Source organism: Macrosteles quadrilineatus, unplaced genomic scaffold, assembly GCF_028750875.1.
Source record: "Macrosteles quadrilineatus isolate MER2022 unplaced genomic scaffold, UCM_ALF_1.0 Scaffold_5__1_contigs__length_97177068, whole genome shotgun sequence".
Classification (NCBI taxonomy): domain Eukaryota; kingdom Metazoa; phylum Arthropoda; class Insecta; order Hemiptera; family Cicadellidae; genus Macrosteles; species Macrosteles quadrilineatus.
Window position 1 is genome coordinate 57,961,874 of NW_026542598.1, and position 23,957 is coordinate 57,985,830.

Genomic DNA, 23,957 nt, shown 5'->3' on the forward strand with positions numbered 1-23,957 from the left:
TACTAGCAGCCTGCGTCACTTCGTGACTTCAAAATCCATTATGTCATCATTGACACAAGGGTGAAAACGGTTATTTCTCATCATAGCCCTATTATTTTTGCATTGCGTGCATGATCTCTTCGAGGTATCCTTGCAAAACGCTAATAAAAAAACATCCTATGAAAATACAAAATCTCTTCTTTGCATTTTAAACAAAAAACATTACAATATTTTACTTAAATCTCTAAAACATTAATAAAACATACAGTACTATGAAAAAGTAAAATCCTATCACAACAAAAAACCCAACGTAAGTAATTTTCTTCTATACATTTTATACAAATAGCATTACAATATTTTACTTGAATTCACCATTACTATTTACAGATAACACCATTTTCGTATGTATGTAAACAGAATTGTATCAAGGTTTTGATGTTAACAAATTTAAACTTGAATCAGTTCAGATGATTGACAACATAATTCAGCACGAACCCGGAAATTTTAAAAGCCTGTAGGACGAAGGGCTTATTCCAGGGCTTATTAAGGGTGAACTTATTCCTTGGGCTAAGACAAACATAACATGCCATATAAGTATGGGTCCAAAATGCCTAGATTTCAGTTTGTCGGTCTTTTTGTGATTTTTAAGAATTATTTTATATCTTGTGCATTTTTCAAGATAGAAACTTCAAAATTTGTGTAAATGTGTATTTTAGTAGGTAAAAAGAGCTTACAAAGTTCCGTTCCAGTATCTCAAGACGTTTTAATATGGCGGCCATTTAAAATCTTTAATGCAAAATTCCATGAAAACCGTAAATATTAAGAAAACTGTTTTACAGATAAAAAATATAGAGAATTTAAATCCAAATCAAATCAGACCTTGGTTTTTAAAATCGGATTACCCTTGATTTTACCAAAATATGCTATGTCTCTTAGATTTCTTTCACATGTTAACTGAAAAAGGTGTTGTACACTTTACTAATAGAAATTGCTACTTTGAGTTCGTTGTCTGTCGTGCACCATATGAGCCGCTACACTGTTGACAATTTCATTAAATTTTGAAATATTCCGGCCCAATAACATTTGTAATAGTTTTTGTTTAACTCATTTCTCATAAGTTAATAATTTAATTTTTAATGTTACAAGCTACATAGCTAATTTAATATCCATAAAAGCTTGTCAAACTGGCGTCAACAGTTCGCAACCTATGTAAACATGATTCATGTAAACAACTGCCCCTCTGACCTTCCTACCATGCCTGTTTACATCCTTCTCCACAGGACAAACACAAGCGATCAAATATACCAAAATATGGACATCACATAACAAGTAATCATTTTCAACACACTAGGTGATTTGTAACATATAATATTTAATTATTTTGGTCTCCACATTGTACTACTCTATCAAACATTTGGGGTTTTAAACAGTTAAAACCATTCTCATAACATAGATAAAGATTTTTTCATGAGTATTATTTATATTGGTTGAGTTTTAGCTTTGACTATTAATACAACGTTTTAGGTACTGAAAATAAAAAATAGCACGTGTAGGAATGCATTGATTATTATACATAGTTTATTAAGTTTATGATATACTTCATAACGTTTTAAACTTAAGAAAGAGGCATTGTAAGTTTATAATGCCAGAGATATTAAAACGTTACATTAAAGAGTATTGAGAAAAATGAAAGGCATATTTTCCGTAAAAGCCAAACTCCATATTAGTCACGGCTGAGCTGTCTGAAAAGCTTTGTGAGTTATTAACAGCATTTTATAAATGGCGAACGGAAATATGTGCACATTTTGAAAACTTGACCGAAAAAAATCATGTAAAGTTATTATATTTCTTTAAATACATTCTGTAGAGTTTTGTAAAATGTTTATTATAACAAATATCTTTTTTAGACTTTATGTGGCATGAGATTTCACTATATTCAATTTATGTTAAACATATATAATATATTAACTATATAGTTTTGTACTTCATACAGAAGGTTAGTGTAAGTTAATTTTTTTTTATCGTGTTCGGCTGTCTACTTTTTGTACAAATACTTTTATGTTCAAACGGACTTACAGCATAGGACATTGTTGGGTTTAAGTTTTCAAAATATGTTTACTATTTGTAGTATCTATGAAGCATCTATCTATTCGCATAGTGTGAAGATAACACTTTGGGTGGGAACATATGATGGTAGAGTGAAGATTGACTTATGAATAACCAAGCACAGACAGGAGGTTGTAGCAAGCCGTGTGAGAAACATCTTCTTGATAACATTTAATACAGCTTAGTTATTAATGAAGTAAACAAACAATGCTGACATATTTTAAAACATATTTCAAATTTATTTACCTTAATGTATGTTCTTAATGCTTATTCTTATTCTTATATACTTATTCTTATTATTATTGGATTTTTGTGCCAAATAAGTTAATGTTTATCATAAAGTAAAATTTTCAAACTATGAGCTAAAAAAGTTTGTAGTTGTCTTGACTTCAAATTCTTAAACTTTAGCAGTTAAGATAAGTTGTATAAATATTGTTTAATTTACTTTTCTGTTCAATAATTAGGTCAAAGGCCGGTAAAGCTGTAAGAAAAATATTTTAGGTCACATAGATTGTGAAGCTCTAAATAACCTTTTTACGTCTAATTTACTATACATTGCAACATGTTATACTTATGTATAACAACATGTAATGTACGTTAATGAAACGTTGTCTGAAACGGTAGCACAATGAATCCATATCAGCAATTTCGCGTTGTGCTACCACCCATATCATTTATGGTATTTTATAGTTGTATTTAGTAGGTACAATTTTATTTCTGTACTGGCTCGCTCCTAGCTTTGCTTGACTCGTTCCACGTTCGGGCACGAGGCCCACTCACGTTAAACTGTTAATGTTTACTTCCATTAAAACTTGCAAGATTGCACAGTAAGACTAGGAGTTGTTAAACATTAGGTCGATATTTATTTCAAACGGCCCGTCACGGGATTTCACATTTCCGAATTCATTCACATTCCATCTTGTAGTGCACACGTTATTTATACTATCTTTTATGAAGCGTTGGACTGACATTCCACAAAAAAAACTATTGGCACAAATTCTTTACCAGGTTTGATGATGGAAACAATATTTTTAGTTATGACGAAAATAAAACCATCACTCACTTTATCAACGAAAATAATGAAGCAATTATTTATCAAAAATATTTATTTTAAATCACAGTTCATATAGTGACGAGAGCACAGCTTTAAAAACCTATTATTACAACGCACATTGTTTAGTTTTTAGAATCTCCTAACTATTTATGCAAATCCGCTAAGCGCTTCTCACAACAAAAACACTTTCAACTTCTAACTCTCAGTGTAGACGTCACTTTCCCGTGGCTTTAAACACGACCAGGAAGTCAAACAAAACATGTCAAATTAACATAAACCAAAAGTTACTTAGGCTTTGGAAATGACTCACGTGTAGGCCTAATGTGTTGTTTTCAAACCCCAAAAGTTTTAAAACCGCTCAGCATGATTTACTGGTGTAAAATCCTTCTTTTGTTTATGATTCCCGTGTTTTAGATTGTGTATCTTTGTTAAAAAGTACTTCAGTATCAGTAACAACAAAGTTGAGAACGTAAAATAAATGTGTACGTAAGGATAACTACTGACTGTTTGCGTTTACACATTCTAATATGTTCTGACAAAAACCGAAACACGTAAGGTAAGCTAGTCCATGTCATAAGAAACGGCTGATCTAGTGTTTAGAGCAGATAAAGTGTTTTAGAGCTTCGCTTTAGAGTCGCTAGTCTACTTAATCACTTAGGTACCTATGTGTTCCGTAGGGCCGAAATCGCTCCCTGCCACTCACTTATGGATTTTTGCTAAGTTATAATTTCCTAACTTGGGGACTGCAGCCTAACTCAATCTTTACATCCACTTATCAAGGAAACAACAAAAGGTTTCTAGTCGGCTCTGTATTAGACAAACCAAGATCCATATACAGTTTTATTAGCTTTGAAGAACAAAATTATACATATTCTACAACTTATAATAATCCATAAAACGTCCTTTTGTATGGTTTAGGATATAAAACTGTTTCTAAATCACAAAGCTGATGCTGTCACTAAAACCAGTATTTCGAATGGTGTAAGCCAGTAGTTAACTGAAATAAAAAATCATATTTAAATTCTCAACAGCAATCAAGGACTACTGCCTCCACTATCTGCATGTTGACGAGTCCAATTTGGATAAAATGTTGCTGTAACCAATTGAGAATGCCATATTGGCGAAACATATGTAGTGGACTTCAAACACTATATTTGAACTGCAAGACGAGGTACGGAATAGTTTAGTCTATACTACGCAGTTCAGGGGCTACTAAATGGAATTTAAATTAAATCAACGGACTCTATATTAGGGGAATGATTTACCAATTTCAGTTCGTAGATCACTAACTATTTTTTAGCTAACTAGCTAATTTTTTTTTTTATCATGTCAACTTGAAGTGAAGAAAAGATATCAAAATCATTGAAATTACTACTTAAGTGTTATTGTTTTTAAATATAATAATAGCCAAAAATTATTATAACCCTTCAGTAGTAGGTAGTTCAAATGATTTTGATACATTTTCTATGCTTCACGTTGACATGATAAGGATAAAACCTAAACTATCCCTTCTAATAAAGTGTACTACATAATTTGTTTGAATTAATTAACAGTTAAAAGTCTATACTCCTATGTCATTAAATTATTTTCTTTTTTAGCACCTTAAAAATAATATAACACTTTAAGATTATATATTAAAAAATCTTTTGATCTTGTTAATTTATTTCATCTTGTTATATAACTAACAATAAGTAAACAGTAATGTGACCTTTAATAAATGCTGAATTGTAATTGAACAAGCAAGTATAACTTACAAAAATACGATAAATAGATGCCATGTATGAATTGCATTGATATCTCTTGATAAAACCACTTATTTGATACTTTAACAGGATATTGCCGTTCATAAATAAAATTTGGATGATTTTAATGTAAAGAATTGTTTATTCATCAGCCAATAAACCTAATTTATAATATCGTTTACAATATTATCCTAATCATAAAAATGTGTTATGTTTAATGAAAAACGATACCATTAAATTTATCCATCCTATTGGCCTTTTTAAATTAAACATGATCAATTTAACTTGAGCTCTTTTCAGGAGAAATTAATAAAGTTTTGTTGTATCGTAAACAATGGAAGTTTTTAATAGGGCTCCATAACTTTTTACAGCTGCCTGTCCAATAAGGTCCTAAATAATGAGGAGATTAATTAAAAATAACTCGACGACGTTTTATGCATCTTCATTGTTCTACCTAGCTCCTTAAGTCATTCTACTTTCGCAATACCCGTTAACCTTAAAAATACCCTTATGTAATAAGTATGAAATATCCTAGTTGTTAATACTTCGTTGGTTATTTTTAGTAACTATACAAACTTTCTATTTTATTCTCCCTTAAATCAATAAGTATTTACCTAAATCTTTGTATTCTGAATATTTCTAATACATATCTTCTTTCAATGTTTATCTATATCTTCATCATAAAAAATGAAATCGGTCGGCTCAGATCCTGAGGATATTATTCGACTTTGTATATGCTTAGTTCCTTTTTATTGAGGTTGGGGAGCGAGCATGTCTGGTGTATAGCTAGGGTTTTGGAGCCCGAGATCTTGGGTTCAAATCCCACCAATCATCACTGGATTGTATCTATTTAATAATACCGCGACCCTATAGAACTAACAAATGAGTCAAATAGTTCCGGGCTAGAACCTAGCGTCCTAGGGTGAGAAGGTGGAATAAGTTCCTTTAATTTCCACGCGACATTTGCTTTCAACTCCTACAAACAGGGTCAACTTACTGTTCCATCGGCGTAAACTCTTCTGGGCAGTTTGGCCATTACAAACTGTATCTCGCAATATTTAAAAATTGCAGAGGTTTAACTTAAAATGATAATAAAGGTAAGTCTTGCCAGGTCTAACAAGTGGGAGCGTTACCTGCACGTATCAGCATGTCATTACCCCAGCAGATATCGGTCAGGCTGATAATGTTGACGACCAAATCTCTCGTCAACCAAATCAAGTTGCACCGACCTCCCATCCACACAGCAAGTATCTGTGTGCAATGCTTAAACATATGTGCACCATCAAGTCATTACGTAGACGTATCTTTATTAATATTTAACCTCTAAAGTTGTAAAGTAAAATGCATGAATTATCAAGTGAAATATTTTTTAATACTAAAACGCACGGAAATGTGTGTACTCTATAATATAAATGCAAAATTATTAAATAATGATCAAACTAACGTTCGAGAACACGCGCAGCTCTGCAAACCGTAACCAGACCAGATAACATTTTAGAATATTATTACTATAACAAACAAATACTTTACACACACACACTCTTGAAAGTACTATAGCCTGTAAAAAATGTATAAAATGTATATTAACATTTATTTATATACATTTTCTACGGACAAATTTATATGCCATAATGGTGTTTATTACAAATATGAAACTTTAAGTAACTTAGATGTTCACAGAAATATATTTACTCTTGACATGTATATTAGAAGGCAGAATCTTGAGTGTACACAACCCTCCTTCATAAATTTATTTTCTCTTCATATTCCCTCTCGTGTAAAATATGTTAGTGGCGTGTATATTTCATTTCCAGCCCACGCCAATGCAGTTGTTCGCCGGTGGAAATGTTTTTATTTTTTATAATTTTTTATTTACAAGAATGTTTTATGACATGCTTTAAGATTGTTGTAGTATTGAAAAGGTTTATTGTTCGTATTTGAAATTGTTTCATGAAACTATCACGAACGTTGTACAAAATGAATATTAGAAGTTGATGTAGCAAACAGAAAGCAGTTTGTGGAAGTCGCATCTCAAGGGATAATTTTCATGAGGACGAATCAAATACTATTCTGGATATTATTATGAATAGAAAATACTCGTTTATTTCAATCTGGTTTATGGAATATTTAAGTAAAAATTGTTGGGTGCAATAGTAAAATCTGATACTTCTACAATATAACCATCCTTAAATATTAATCCCCAACTTTGCTAAAAGGTTCGTTGGTTTAGCCTAAAAATCACTTGGCATCCAACACAAGTGACCAACTCACTTTATGACTACTGCTTGTGTTTGTAATATATTAATTGTTTTCATGGATATGGTACATAATACAAATAGTGGTAAATGTAATAATGCGGTTTTGTTAACATATTTAATTCTTGAAAAATTGCAATTATAAAACCCATTAGTGATAACAATTTCCTAATCATGATTTGAATGTATTTAATATTTTTTCTGAATACATTTTTGTAGTTAGATGTTTATCTTATTCCCTTTAATTACTAAAACTATTCATAAATGTCAACCTTCTCCAAACGACTGTTTTGATCGAGACAGGATCTTAGACATTGTGCTTGCTACTGAGCCAATTTGTTATTGTTACCCTTTAATTATATCGTTTTTTCGACCTTCGTATTATATTGTTTGCCTCCTTTCTTAGGATTAACTATTCATTTAGGTTAAATGTTTCTTGAATCAAAGTAAATGGTTTATTACTTATTTCAAATCATATATTTCGTAACGTTCTTTTGTTTTCTTTACAAAATCGTTCTATGATTTTATCGTGATATTCTTAGCCATTGTTTGTATTTTTATAGTAAATATTTTTGTTGATTTCCATTTTAATACATGGTACCGTGATAAAACTTCAGTGCCATATAACAGTTCATAAGGTGAATGTTTATCTTTTGACGTAGTGTTTAATAAAGCCTAATAGAATAGATATATTAACAAAATATTATACAGTTAATATTTGGTCTAAGGTGTCTTCATCTTGTTTTTAATAATATTGCGATGGAATATGTTTATGATTTTTTGACTTTTTTCTTAGATATCTACGCTTTGTCTTCCTAAATAGATTTGAAAGTGGTAAACAATCAGTGATGTTTTAATCAACACATTTTGTTTACTAAAGTATTAGTAAATTTGCCTAATTTTATTCAATAATTTACTTAACAAAAATTCAATAGATATTCCCTTGTGTATTTATCAGGCTAAAAGGTGTCAATGTAGATATTATTTTATTTAAAAAATCAATAAATTATGTAAAAGAGACTCAGTCAGTATCACAACGGACTAACCAAGGCAGCAATGTCTTGGGTTCGCTCCCGGAGGCCGCAACTTAAAATTTGTTCACTCTTGTACTGTACATACTCGTATACTCTTGCACCGCTTGCTACATTCTACGCAAAGGCCAATTGAGGGTAGCAAAATAAGACTGCCAACATTTAAAAAATAATATTATATTTTATGATGTATTTTTTTTTTATAAATCACTGTTAATAATGTTTATTATTCGTTTATTTATTTGAACTACAGGAAGAGGGAAGTCGTGCAATTATCAAACTACCAATTCAAACACCACTTGTAAACTATAAGTTAGTTACTGGACATTGATCTATTGAATATCAAACAATGAACAACTTTACATCGAAGGGATGGTTCAATACGGGTAAGAGGGGTAACAACATCCATAAACATCAAATGATAATAAAAGCTGCTCAAAGCAGTAAGGGAGGGAACTGCTAGAGGGAGGAAGTCGTTTGATGAATGTTTCATTTATTATCTTCTTCTTTGTTCTTTTTTCGCGTGTAACTACAAAAAGTGTAATTTGTTTGTCATTATCGTTAGCCGGAGTCGTTGTCACTAACGACAGTGGTTCTGGAGGTCGAGAATTGTTGATTGCAGGTGGGCACTTTCTATGTGTCTTATATCAATTGGTGATGGAATTGGTGTAAGAATTTGTTAGTAATCTGGTTGTTGGTTAGCTAACTTTTAATTGTAACACAACATTGTTGGTATTATGTAAGATATTAGGTACGTAGCGATGTAAAAATATCTTTTTCGATGCCATGAAGTATTTTTTGTCTCCCTAGGAAGTAGGCTGTTACCACGCACGGCCCTCACGGCTAAAATCTAGTTGTAATGCCACTGTACTGTTTTATCTTTATTATCTTATTAATATTATAGATTAATTTTTTTTTCTACAATTATTCATTTTGTTTATTCAGCTTAACCATGATTCTTAAAAAATCACTAACTAATTACCTCTATGGGACGCATGTTCCCTCATGCATTTTATACTTCCAACCATCAATTTACTATTAATATCATTAATAATGATTTCTTAGACAATCTATGCTTCTATTGTTACATTATTGTCATAATTAATCTGGATATAACAAAAGTGAAACTACAGAAGAATTAATTACATTATGAAAAACAAATTCCACGTGCACATCGGATCTAGTTTTGAAATAGGTTGGACTAACCGTTGTACCTGTTCGAAAATAACTTACTTATTTTAACCCTACCTACTAATATTGTGAGATATCCCACACTTATTTGTCCTTTCCTACCCTTTTATTAACTTTCAAGGGTGTCCTGTGCTAATGAGCTATTATTGTTGCAGCCGACACGGGCTGCCGGTTCCCCACAAGATGGACAGGGACGTGGTTCCAGTCCGGGATCAGGCAGCCAATCACAATACAAGACGCTAGACTCAGTACAAAGGGTCGATGCTTGTTCTCGGACGGCGACAAGTTCCTATTAGTAGACGAGTGAGTATGATTTATTCTAAAAATTGATACGCAAATAAGCGTGCTTAGCCAAATCATGTAAATATAAATGAAGTGACATGCCTTGAATAGGTAACTTTGTTACAAATACTAAATTGTTCATTAGCAATGGGTCATTTACCAAGAACCCAATGATCAAGGACAATTGGTCGAGTTTCAAACTATCAAAAAAGTCAGGTACTTAAATGTAATTATGATTATTTACATTTAAAAGTGTAGGCTAGTAAATTACAATCATCGTACTTTCTCAATTTGGATTGACTTGCTACGAGAATCTTGGTTATTAAAATTAGCATTACGCTGCATTTATTTTGGGATGTGTAAGGAAATAATTTCGACTATTTGTTGATCCAGACAATCTAAAACGGTGTTAGGATGTGTGCTATGTATAGGTTTAATAAGTTTAAACCAAGTATCGCCTAAAATGTATTGTTTCTTAAACATCTATTTAAAACTTTTACATTTAAATGTGTTGAATAATGAATACTTATTAAGGTCGTCCAGTGGTCGAAACTCGACCAAAAATATGTAATGCACAGACGTCTCTATTTTCACCCCACACTGTAAATAAAACATGTGATTGGAGTTTCTTCTATTTCTGTTTTGATTTTTTGTTTATATTTCGTTGTTATTTCTTCACCAACCCATAAGATCAATGTTAATGTTTTCAAAATTTTAAATTCATATTTTGTGCTTATTTTTGAGCCTATTTTAATTTATAAAGGGATTTTACACATCTACAGGAAAATATCTTTCCAACAGTATGCGTAGATTTTCCCTGTGATACACACGAGCTGGATAAAAGGGTTTAAAGATTTATGCAAGCAATTGGTATAAAACTCTACTAAATATAAACAAACTGTTATTAAAAATGCTTTCCAATCGATCATTACGGTAAAAGCCTTTACGCTACCGTATGCCGGCAACGTCCAAAGTATCAAACGCTTTATCAGATAACGGCTGTGATACCATTTATGCTTCTCTTTATGTAGTCATTAACGTTCCGGTTGGTCAACAATCCGCTAAAAGCCTGTTGTAACGGACAACTGATTCTCTCCGTTTTATAAAACTTCTTTTCAAACTTCTGCACATGATCGAAAATTGTAATATTTTGTTTCCAAATAATAGTTATGGACTGAGTTTTTTTACTATTTGATAAGTGACCCTATTGTAGCATTTTAAGCATGATGTTAGTACAAATCTGTAGGTACACAACTATTTATCCGAACGTAATCCATCAAATTAACTTTATAATTAATCACAACAAACATCAGCTGAATATCTTATGAACTCAAATATCGTTATTTGTCTTAACATTATAACTCTTTAAGTTATAAACCTGATAAATGATTTCTAAACTTACAAATACAAAATAAATTAGTTTCCTGGAAATTCTGCTATAAGCCATTTTATAACTTGAATGTCCTCTCATCTTAAATACTTAAATGAGTAATTAAATTCCAAGTATTGCTGGAATGATTTCGATGATTTATCATAATTCATTACAGAAGTGCATAGTGTCTGTACGAAAAATTCAAATTCAAACGTAAATTACTATAACCCAATAAAATATGTTCATTTCCATACCACAATGTATTGTAAAAGCATAAGTACATATGCAGCATATTCATATTGTTATTTTACGAAAGTAACATTGTATGCCTATTATAGCTATCGTTCTGTTACTCTAATATGTTATTTGTTAATTGTTTGTAGTTGTTGTAAATAAGTCTTTGGTGAGAAAACCTTATCATTTAACGGCTCAGTAAATACAAAACAGGCAAAATAGCCTTGGAGCGACCTAAAGCAGTGTTATTTTTAAATCGTTATAAAAATTATCCTTTTCAGACAAATAATTTAAATGCATTTTTAATATTGTAGATAAGATTGAATTTAATTAAAATTTGAGGCTAATTTTGTAACTAATATGAAATGGTTTTTTCCAGCAAGAACATTTGCTACCGATGTGTGGTGATCCACGAAAAGCATATAAACGTCCTACAGTACAAAGAAAGTAAGTCTCCTTACATAATTTTATAGTAGGTTAATATTATGGGTAAAATCTTCAGCTATAAAATACAGTATATGTCTGTGATGACGTCAAACATATAAATATGTTTCGCACTACTTGTGATGAATTAATAAACCAAAACAACGTTTTGTTGTTTAACTTAATCAGTTAATTAACTTGTGTGTACTTTGTTTATCAAAGTTTATTCAAATAAAGTTTAAATATTCACTCGTACTTGTTAGTATGTTAGTCTATTTGTTTATTTGTTGGATTCTCAATTATTTATTTATTCCATAAATAAGACAGGATATAAATATATTTTACTGTACAAATAAATAGAGTAATAGCTCCAAAGGCCCCTTACAGTTTATATGACTTCAAGCGAATCAAACCAAGGAAGTTAAGTCCGCAACTGGCCTTCAATCAATCTTGTGATTGGAAATCCGACATAGCTTTTGACAAAATAACGCTTTACTCCCTTGCGAAATTGATTGGAAAACTTTGTTACAAATGTGATTGGATTCTTACAGTAAGTTTGTTGTGCTAATATATTTAATCCTTGTTAAGTTCTAGTATAGTAGCTGAGTTTCTGTGTGGTGCATTATTTCTTATTTGTTAGTTATAGGAGTGAGCTAATTAATTTGCAAAACTTTACATTTTATAAGATACTTTAAATACACTTTAAAATATGCTTTTTAACCAGTATTTTTTTAAATATTATATGCTCTAAAGGTACATTCAAGACGATACTAATACTTTATTTTAGTAACTTGAAAGTAACTTGATGAAATTTGGTAAAACAGCATAAATTGTGTGTTAAAGGAGGCAGCATACACGGGTTTTATAACTTCAATAACAAGACCTTACTATAGCATTTCACTACTGATAGCACAGTTTAATTTTCAAACCCTTGGTTTTTTTATCCCCCCTAATAATATGTACAAACCTCGATAAGAATTACACCATGATAACAAGGCTTATTAGATATTACCCACGAGAAACTGTTGTTGGTACATAAGCAAAATTATATTTTGATTATGTACTGATAACAGTACATAACAACATAACAGTACATCAACATTTTTACAATTACGTTAATTTTAACCTTTAGCCTCCTACGTTCACCTTCTATCACACTCTAAAAGATATTATACGATAGGGGCCTACGTACCTGGTTACAGTGCGTGGTATTTAGTTTGAGACTAAAGTTTCTGACAAATATATTTTTCAGGACCTATCATTTACTCGCTAATCTCATCGTGTGTTTATTTCCTTCAGCCTACTGTATGCCACGAGACAGTCTGCAGACCCTGTGCTCTCTGATCACCGGCGACGCCCTGTTATATTCCATGTTCCGTGAGGCGGCTACCTCGGTGCCTTGCCCGTTCAGGGGAGGACACACGTTCACCTACAACCGAGGACATGGCGAGTGTCGTTATCCTGTCAGCAGTATCGACTCCTGCACTCAGGACTCTCGACTGCTCCTCAGATATCAGGCGTGTCCTGACGTCCACGGTACTGAGAGTACAGGTAAATTACCTATTTATTTGTAAATAATCAAACAATTACAAAGATGTCTGGGTGTTACATTTTTACACGACTTTGCTCACTTGTAAGCTCGCAGTCCTTAAGGATCAGTTTGTGATAGTTTTAACACATATTTCTGCCCGGTGAATAAGTAGTTTATGTTAACGATAACTACCCATACCTTTCTTGTATCATTCCAAACTTTAATTTTGTGTAACCAAATGAAAAACCTTTATAGATAAACGTTGTAGTATGATAACCATTAATTGAATAACTGGTATATTTGTAATAAAGTAACGCTAAAACAATCGACATCAGCATCCTCATGCGTTGAGGACTTCTAAAGTCAATAGATTTAATCAAGATGTATACAAAAATGTATGTATATTAAGAAATTGATGCGTGGAGCAAATGGAAGAGATGATAACCTTTTTATTAAATTAGGTCGTCTGGATTCTTGTACAAAATTCAATAAACATTCACCTTAAGCATCTAGGAGACATATTCGGACATTTGCTTACTGTCTCTAATCTCTGCTTCTTTTTTACTACTACGCGTATACACATCCACTGATACTTCAATTCAGTTTCTCACTTTCTATCTACTCACACTTAAAGTTTGTATTCTTTCCTTTCACCTGTCCACTGAACTATAAAATTAACATCAACAATCAAATAACCTTAGAAAATTCATTTTGATTAATTTCATACACTTTGAGTTCTGCATTACTATTACAAGTACAGTACTTGCATTTGTTTAATTCTGCATTCCCTCTGCAGTGGAAGAGCTGGAGTGCCTCGCCACCTGGAAGGAGGGCTCGTCCCGCTACCTGGTGGGGAAGGTGGTTCCTCTACATCATACACACTCCACTTCCAATGAGGACAGCTACAGGTGTTTTGTCTACGAGAAGATGTCGGGCCAAGGTCAGTCTGCCATGCAGCTGTATGGTGAGGATCCTGAGTTCCCGAGGCCAAAGGCTGACGATGTCGAGTACAGGTAATTGTTTATTTCATTCGGGTGTCATTTTAGTTTAATAATTGTAATAAACTTAGAAAATGTATAAACCTTAATGAACGGCATCAGTAATGTGACACATGTCTTCTTCTGTTGTCTTGTCAACAACCTTTATCATGGGTATGGTGGGCGTGAGGAAATCACAAAAGTAGCAATAACTGTAAAACCGTAATTGTTTTAGCATTGGAGGTTATACCATTCTATTTAGAATCATAAATAACTTTCGAAATCTTAAAAAAAATCAGCCAAGCTGTTTTTTTAATTTTCTCATTTTTGTAAGTTTTTATGGAAAAATTACAATTAAAACCCAAAATTTAAAAAATGACAAAACACTTGGATATACTATTTATTAATACACACATTCCTAATTGAATCTTAATCATACGAGGTGTGGTCTGTTGCTTTGTCTACATATGAACATTCACATAGACATCACTTCGAAAGCCACTATTTTCGGGGATCCAAACCGAATACATCCGTCGCAATATGTCCGTGTTTGTACATTCAGTCAGTTATTCTGTAAAAATTCGCATAAATTCTTTATGAAGAGAGCCTCTCAGGATCGTAAAGGTTGTACCAAAGATGTATATTAATGCAGGTATAAAGGTATTGAAATTTCATCATTTGTATAATTTGTCCAAGTTATTGGCAACAACAAACTTTGTAAATACTATATCTTTGCTTATTAGGAAATTAGTTTATAAATGGGAAAAATTATTTAGTTATTAATTATTTATCTTTTATTATGTTTACAAATGGCTTTGTTGCTTCCTCACGACAGACAGCATTATCTAAAATTGAATTTTAGGTGCCCCAATCGTTACGCATTAGCACATTATAAAGCTAATGCTATTTGACTATTTTTACAGTTAATTTTTCACTTAAACGTAAAATACTCTCTTTGATTATGAAATACACTGAACATTGTAAAAAGCAATAAAGGAAAGGGAAGAAGTATAAAGTATTGTGTTTATTGGCAGTAAAAGCCACTGGTATTAAGGCAAGCAATATTACTTCGATCCATAATACCACACACTTAGGGGTTTTATTGCAGCTATTAAGAGGTTTTTATTGGAAGCCATATTGATTCGTGGGTGTTTCTTTATTATAATTCCCTCAATATCAACTACTTAGTTAGTGTTTTAAAGGAAAATAATCCGTCATCCAGTTTATCTATTTTAAAATCAACGTAACGAGGATTTTACATAATTCATTTTGCTGACCTAAAGTTAGGAAGGTCTTTAGATGTTATCCAAAAAGAAATCAAAACAGTATAATGAACTAAATAGGATTGTAAAATTGTATTTAAAATTGATTGTTAACATAGCTAGAACTAGTTAATTACCGACAAATTACTATCCCTGCAAATTAAATGGAAGACGTTAAAATGTTTCGTTGGAAGTCAGTACAACCTTTTAAACGAGTAAAGAATTAATGGATCATTTTAAGGTAAAAAGATTGCGTTGTTATGTGTTGTAATGTCTGTTAGTTGTTTTATAGCTGATTGATGCGTTACATTCTATGTTTGCACTATTTAAAAATATATTAATATTTTTTCAGAGTTGCTCAGTCTGGAGACGCCACATGTAATGGACTCTTCAGCCCCATGGAGGGGTCAAGAACAATGACTTTGAAAAAAGGTAAGCTTAAACACAACATTAATATAAAAAATATTCATTTACAGCCTTTCTTTACCCTGTATTAGATACGTAAAACTAAATTATGTTCAGCAGCTAATTTTATCATAGTGTTAGCTTTTCCTAAAAAATCACAGAGTTACTCTGTTATGGTGGTTATGTTATATTGGTTACATGTTGTAGCTTTATTGTGTGGTTAAATATTTTAAAATTCTTATTTATAAACTTTGATGTTAGCATATGTTAAGGGCTAACCAAGGAGTTTGATTCACTAGTCACACTTATTAGCCTCAGAACAGTCACTTATTTATAAAGTAAAACATTAACCGTAAACATACTCGATTGGAGCATCAATAATGGTTTAAATTAATCTACATTATAACGCGTTATTTTTTATTATGTTCACCATATTATATATGTATGCTGTATGTGTGGGTCTATAAAAAGCGTCACAATAAGCTGTCTTTGTATTTTCTTATATTTTATGGGATTCAAAAGAGGACTTTTAATCTTTTTAATGGTGAAGTAATAGATGTATGTTGAAACATTCCATATTTTCCAGTGACTGCGAGTCAGAAGTGCAAGTTCCCCATGTGGTTGACCCAGCATCACCAATGGTACACTCTGGACTACCGCAGCTCCTACAAGTTCCACCATCGCAACACAACACTCCACATATCCAACACCAGTCTGGGGTCTCTGCCCAGCGAGGGGCCTGTGGTGCAGCAGCAGCTGTCTGCCTACGACAAGGAACAGGAGGTTGGTAGCAGAAGATGTCAGAGCAAAACTCACATTGAATTATGGGTTGAATAAGACCAGGATTTGTGAATATATTCAATAATTTGTGGTTAGGAACACAATCTAGCTCTGATTTTATAATTCAGTTGGTTAGTATGTGTGCAATATTTAAGGTGTCAAAACACTAAGCTGGAATAGCTAGATATCAGCAGTGCAGTGGCAAGTAGAGGGAAGGCATTGGTAATTTTATGGTCTAGAACAAACTCATTGTTTTGATAACAGTCGGTAGGACAGTAAATAAGTTCTGTTTGTTTCTAAACTCTTAATATGAAATAATTATACTCGAGAAGATGAATGGGAAAAATTATGAAGTGTTTTTGGGAATTTTTATATATCCAAGCAATACAATCAAACTATTTTCCCAATAAGATAGATTTTGATAGTCAGTAGGTTAGTCAGCAAACAAATTTCAGATGTAAGGAGTAATAAAATAGGAGAAAGAAATAGCAAGCATAATGCATGCCTGGAAAATTGTCAAACTATGATTCTTCACAAAAGGCCATTATGTCAGTTAAGTGGAAAATGTAGGTTATTATAAGCTTTGAAGTATTGATGAATATACACCAAATTTAGTATAAATGTACAGGTACCTAAATACAAATAGTTTTGTTATTTGGTAAAACAAAACCAACAGCAATCCCCATGTTTTAGTCCATGGACATTTTTCAAACATGCAAATCATGCCTTTATGGGCTTTTGTCTTTAAATTATTTATATTTTTTTAATGAGCATCTTTTATAAATTACTTTTTGTTGTATAATAAACATTCTATCAATTTTCAAAACCTAAACAAAATGTGTTACATGTCAATCACACGACTGCTAACCTCTATAATATTCCAAATTAAATATTCTTAAAATATATATGTAATAAAAGGTGAGTATTGAATACTCTCTATGGATAAGGATAACTGACCCATTACTAAGGTAACAGGAAAATTAAGTTTACAAAGTATACAATGTTGTGTTAATAAGGTAATTGCTAACATTGATTAATTGGTTGCCCAAGGGTGTTTTGATATTCCGCTAAGGATATTATGATTTTGCAATCAAAGTCTACATCCCTGGCATATTGGTCTTCCTTTTAACTGTATTAATTACATAAACACTGTTCAGACATCAATGAAAATAGATGTAATGCATTAATTTCAACCATAACGTATTACAGTATGTCTTCACTGTTAGATAGTTAAATGTCTATCAACCACATAAAAACAACTCCCTACCATCCTAAAAGTAATGGACTTGTGGAAAGACTAATTCGTACTTTGAAAAGACGGTTCTACACAACAAAGCAGGATGTTGGAGATGGAATGCTAGCTCTTCAAAATGTTCTTTTTAGCTACAGAAACTCGCCTCAGAAAACAACTGGTAGGGCTCCTGCAGAATTGTTTCTCGGTCGTAGACTACCAACAATTTTTGACAATATGAAACCTAATCTTAGGAAAAAGATGGAGATGAAGCTTTGGAAAGAACAAGGGAGGGACAACAAAAAAGTTCGAACTTTTGAAGAGGGAGAAGATGTGTGGATTAAGAATGAACATGGAAATGGTTGGTCAGCTGGAATGGTGAAAAATAAAAATGGACTGTACTCATATGATGTACTTTGTGGAGGTGTTATAAAAAGGAAACATGCGGACCAGATGAGACAAAGAATGGTAGCTGTTGAATCCGTGTAAAAAGAAAGAGGGGAAAAGTGTTAGATAGTTAAAAGTATAAGTAATTAATACATCAGCTGATTTATTATTATTAAGTTTGTTAGTAAATATTCTGCTTAGGTTGATGTGTTTAATAATTCAATAAAATGGTTCTTTTATATTTTGAATATCATTTAGTGTAATTCTATATTCACTATTACTGTACTGACTTTTGATAACTAACCAATTCGATTGTTATTGTTCATTGCAGATTTAAGGTACGAAACGTATGTTAAATATATATTTATTTGCAGGTTCGAGTTGTGTGTTCAGAGATTCTCCAAGCCAACAGTGAAGTGGCTTATATCATCACCCACTACACTGTAGGATGGTAGGTTTTGTACAAAGTTTTATACCTTCTTATAAGCTACTTACACAGATTAAACCTTGGACCAGTTAAATTAGAATTGTATATGATTACTAACATTTTGGACTCTATATTTTAATAGACCTATTGAAAAGATGTTAACAATAATCCTTGCCTACTGAAGCCTCAAAATTTAAGTAATCAGTATTAATAAAATGTTACATCTACGGAATAGTTTTCATGATATTACTTAATATTGTATCTATTTTTTATGAATTGTGTAAAATTTTTTAACTAGTATTCTCAGAACTAAATTATTTGTATATAATTTTTACTAATTATTGTGAATTGTAAATAAATCTGAATTCACACATACAATTTACTAAACATTTTAAATTTGTTTCAGCCAAAACGGCTACATGTGTATGATGTTCCACAAAAGAGACGCCCACATCATCGAGGTCCAGTCAGGTATTGAAAAAAGATTAATATTATAAAATGTTACAGCATATATGAAGGTAAAGGTTTTACAAAAATTGATGGGATTTTGAATTAGTTTGGAAACATCACTACCAGCGAGCACATAATAAACATCACAACTATCCTCTTCCCTTGATTTCACATCGTCGAATATTTCTTTTTAATTTACTAAAACCTATCTAGAATGAATCGATAAATGCAATTTTGAAATAGTTTAGCAAAATATTATCCATCCAATTTTCTGGTATTAGCCTCATAGATTTGCTTCAATTTACTAAAAGCTTTATCCGAATACTTTAAAGAAACAATATATACTGTACTACTCATATAGCAGTTTAACTCTTAACATATTTTAGATATGTAATTACAGTTAATCCAGTATAATTGTAAACACATTCAACATATATTATTTGTGGTTTGATTGATGGCTATCTAACCTAACTATAGTTTTAACAAAATAAAAATTTTCTAGTGAGCTTATCAAATTGGCCAAACATTAAATGGACAAGTATACGTAAATCCATTTGTGAAATAATGTAAATTTAATGAATACCGTATTATGTGTACTGTATTAGGTGTCTGTATGTAAGTCATGTATATCATTATATCTAATGTTTCAGGAGGGTTTACACGAAGGCCTGAAGACGCATGCAACTCTGGTTATTTTGACAGGAACACTATTCCGTTCATTACTTTAGTCAGTGAGTATTTTTATTAACTGATTTGTTACTAAGGTGTGTATTACTATGTTCATTTAGTATCGGCTGTTATAAGACATTAATTTAATGAAAAATATAAGTATACAATATATTTTTAAAAATAACACTATTTTCTAGATCGTTTTACATTTTAAACCAAGTATGATTTATGATTAAGAATTACTTTGTAAATTGTATTATGTATGAGAGAAAAAATTAGTAGTAAATGTCAATGATTAATAAGAGATTATGTATTTCAGGTTCTGTTATTAATGTGTAGGTTATGTATTATATAATACTATTCCAGTTGGTTTTTAACACTAAAACTAGGGAAAATCTGATACACTTGCTGAAATAATCCTATTTTAAACAAAGAACAAGAACTTTATTAATTAGACTATGTGTATCTTAACTTCAATAGTTTGCAAAATTATATAAGTATTAAGAATAACAGGCATCATTCAATGCCTACGGTTCCTTAAAAGTAACCAAATAAATAAAATACACGTTTATAATATATGTAATTTATTGGTCTGAACTATAATCTTCGTAACAAATTATTCAAACAAAATTAGGTACACTATTTTCAATAACTGACAATCTTAATAAATCACTTTAAATTTAATATTATTCTTTGGACAACATTTAACCGACTAAAATTGCTAAATTTACAAATAAGACTAGGTTTAAAACTCCATTTAATTGTTTTGGAATTGTTGATAATAGTATGCTATTTCTTAAATTACAAATTCTATAATCTTATGAAACATGCCATGATAAAACCTCTAGAACCCATATCCCCCCCCTTCAACTGTTTGAGAAAAGTATGTTTAAAATCAAAGGTAATTTTTTTTAATTTTTTTATAACAGTACAGTACAGTTAACAACTTTTTTTATAAAAAAGAACCATTTAGTCTAATTTAGCCGGCAATTTATGTTTAATAATACCATAACATGCCATAACATTTTATTTATATTCAACACGACATTATTCTTAGCCTTCAGGCTACAAAAATTTACGTTGGATTATTACAAAGATCCATAAAACAATTTAAAAAACAAATGTGATGACTGCTTAAATAGTAAATGTATTACCCTCAAATTTTAAATAGAATTTTTGGCATCTGTTAATTTTTTTCCCTTATTTCCAGCTGAAAACCCAGAAACCAAAAAATGCCCCCACTTTGGCCGGTTCTCGGTGAATGGGGTGAGCAGAAGAGAGCGACACACGAGGTCCCACTCTCGGGACACAACGGTAAACATATCACGTCATCAGGGGTACAGTGCGGTAAAGTGGATAACAACCACCGAGGGACAAACTGACATTCAGGACTTGTACAACAGAAGAATCAGGCTAAAACGAAACCTGAAACAATCCAAGGTGGAAAAGCCCTTTCAATCTAAAAATAGGAACTATGACATGATAGGGCGCCATCTCAAAAGAACCCACAAAAGACCAAGGAGAGATTTGGAGCCCTATTCCCAAACAAAAGCTTGTTCCTTGGACTTCAAGACTTTGATGGTTGGCTGTGCATCCTCTGACACGATGGAGTTTCGATCAGAATGCTCTTCCCCAGACAACAATATGGTGTCAGGTATGGAGATTTTGTTTTTACAGTTTAAGTTAAGATTTTAAAGTTCCGGTTTAAATTACACTGAATTTCACATGTTCATTAAAATAATTTATACTGGGATAGAATTTATAGTTTATTATTCCAAGAATGGTAATTATATATCCAATTGTCATGAAAATCTATATATAAAGCCAAAAGTACCCATGAACTTTTGAGAAAACTGCAAGTCACACCCCCATAAACCATATACTTAAAATGTTTGTCATGACGAGAAACCTTCCAAAACTATCCATTAATTCATAAATTGCCCTTTAAGGTCGTAATTCCTTTCTAAAGGGAACTTTCAATATACCTAATGTTAAAATACCTCAGCTGTATTTATTTGTTTGTATTAATGTATTCTGTTTTGTTTATTTCAGCTCAACCTAACCAATATATGGTTAGGTTGGTTAATAACCAATAATGTTATTAATACTTATGAAGTCAAACGGGGTGAAGCCCGTGGGTAACAGCTAGTTCTCACTAAATCTAATTTCAAATTTCTATAATATTTTTTTACATGTTACTTTTTAACACATATTATTGTTAGGTGTTTTAATTTTGAATGCATTATTAAAATTCTTAAACGTGTAAATTTATATTTGTTTTGATAAACTTCAAGTAGAAATGAAATAGTACAAATGTAAAATTAAACCGTAGAAATACTAGCATTTTCACATTTGTATAGGAACGTTTCCCCTAACATTTCTCACAGTATTAAAAACCACTCTCTTTCTCCTGCCCTCCCTGTATCTTATTATGTTCTACCAAGTTGATAATTCTACCTCCTGCTCCTCAGCCTACTCTTGCCACGGAGGATGGTCTGACAACTCCACCGCTACTCACTACCTCATCACCACCCCGCTGTCAAGGAGCTCGCGAGGGGCAAAGCGCTACTGCTTCGTCTACCAGAGCCAAGCAGACAATGTGGTCATGTTCTCGACCAGCGCTGATACTTGCAGACGAGACATAGTCCCTGGATCCACCGGAGTGTTGGCATTCAACATTACTAGTGAAGGTGAAATCTCTAGGATAAACTAAATATTCTTCAAATCAAATCTTGTTATGTTTATTAATATTTTTTATGTGCCAACTGTTCGTTCCTATATAAAGACTACTTGGCACATGTGATGATCTAAGGAGGAATTGAGTTACTGACACGGTATTTGATTTAGATGTTTAAAAGCTGTTGTAACTTTTTAACGTCTTTTGAAAGGAAAGATTGTTTTCTGAAAAACAAAGGGAAGCACTTATATGTAGTATGCCTAAAAACTACTCTGTGGTCTATGTCTTATGGGTAAATCAGTAGTGACTGCAAAGAAGGTGGCTATTCTGCAATGTCCAGCTTATGAACCCTTGATGCAGCCCCTGAACTAAACTACTACAAAAACAAAAAATCTTTCATTAAATCTTTCATCTTTGTTTTAATGAAATAATGTTGGGAAACCCAATATATATTTTAATGTCAGCAGGCTTATCAGCAGAATAATAACCAAGCAAACTTTAAATACTGATCTTTTACAAAAGTGGATTCCCCTTTTGCAATTAAAAAAAAATTATCTACAAAATCTTTGCATTTTATTATGTATTTGTGTTTTAACAACTGTGATATCTCATTCACTTTGTCGAAGGAGGAGCTCATTCAGTCATGAGTTAAAGTAAATAATTTAAATTTAATTTATACCAAAACACTTATAACAAATTTTTATTCCAGGACAATGCCAGGAGCTAAACACAGCGTCTAGCCTGCGCCACTCCCTCTACTTCTGCATGCTGCTGCTCTCAGTGGTGTTTTGCCTAGTAAGGCCAGAGAGGTGATTTTAATCAGGACTTAACCTAGCAAAGTAGTTAGCCAATAAAGTGGTTACACCACTCAGAGTTAGCCGGTTTCCTTCCGTCAGCATCTGATGAATTGGTTACTCTACTCTTTAGTTTGTTTCCAATCGTGATAAATGCGGTGTCTTTATATATAAATGAACATATTGTACATAGTTTCTAAGGTAAAGTTTTTATAGCTTTTAAACGTAATCAGATTAGGGAGAAAGTGGATAGGTGGACCTTGAGAGTGTTAAGGTAAATATTTTGTTATTTTTTTTTGTTAATTATCTATGAAGACATAATATTTTAACACGTCATATATATTTTGAGTGTACAGATAAACATTTTAATATATATGTCTAAGTTTGTTGTTTTGTTTTTTTTGTGATACAATAAAGTAAACTCGGTTATTTATTTCCTATTTCTAATAGAATGAACTTTATCTACATAAAATCGTTTATATTAGATCAAAATTAAATTTGCTAATACTAAATGACTTGTAAATCATTAAAAAAATATAAACTATTACACACTTTTTTAACAAACAAAATTTTATATATATTGGCTTAAGACTTCTTCAGGAGCAAAAAAAAACAAATAATAGACTAATAGTTTATTATTTTTATAATGAATCAGTCATTTGGTTCTATGAAGAAACTATGATTTGTAAACATTTTTT

At 31.7% G+C, this 23,957-nt stretch overlaps 1 protein-coding gene across 2 annotated transcripts in view; it reads left to right on the forward strand.

The window, feature by feature from the left end:
- Window positions 1-23,703, forward strand: part of LOC128994123 (uncharacterized) — a 271,028-nt gene extending 247,325 nt beyond the window's left edge. For both annotated transcript variants that reach the window (XM_054418409.1, XM_054418408.1), the window contains exons 3-14: window positions 9,514-9,661; window positions 11,626-11,693; window positions 12,969-13,220; window positions 13,997-14,213; window positions 15,792-15,871; window positions 16,431-16,627; window positions 18,617-18,693; window positions 19,076-19,140; window positions 19,770-19,850; window positions 20,999-21,442; window positions 22,260-22,478; window positions 23,175-23,703. In XM_054418409.1, the coding sequence (XP_054274384.1) occupies window positions 9,514-9,661; window positions 11,626-11,693; window positions 12,969-13,220; window positions 13,997-14,213; window positions 15,792-15,871; window positions 16,431-16,627; window positions 18,617-18,693; window positions 19,076-19,140; window positions 19,770-19,850; window positions 20,999-21,442; window positions 22,260-22,478; window positions 23,175-23,278 (1,952 nt within the window). In that variant the 3' untranslated portion in view covers window positions 23,279-23,703. The remainder of the gene's footprint in view (window positions 1-9,513; window positions 9,662-11,625; window positions 11,694-12,968; window positions 13,221-13,996; window positions 14,214-15,791; window positions 15,872-16,430; window positions 16,628-18,616; window positions 18,694-19,075; window positions 19,141-19,769; window positions 19,851-20,998; window positions 21,443-22,259; window positions 22,479-23,174) is intronic.
- Window positions 23,704-23,957: the final 254 nt, after the last annotated feature.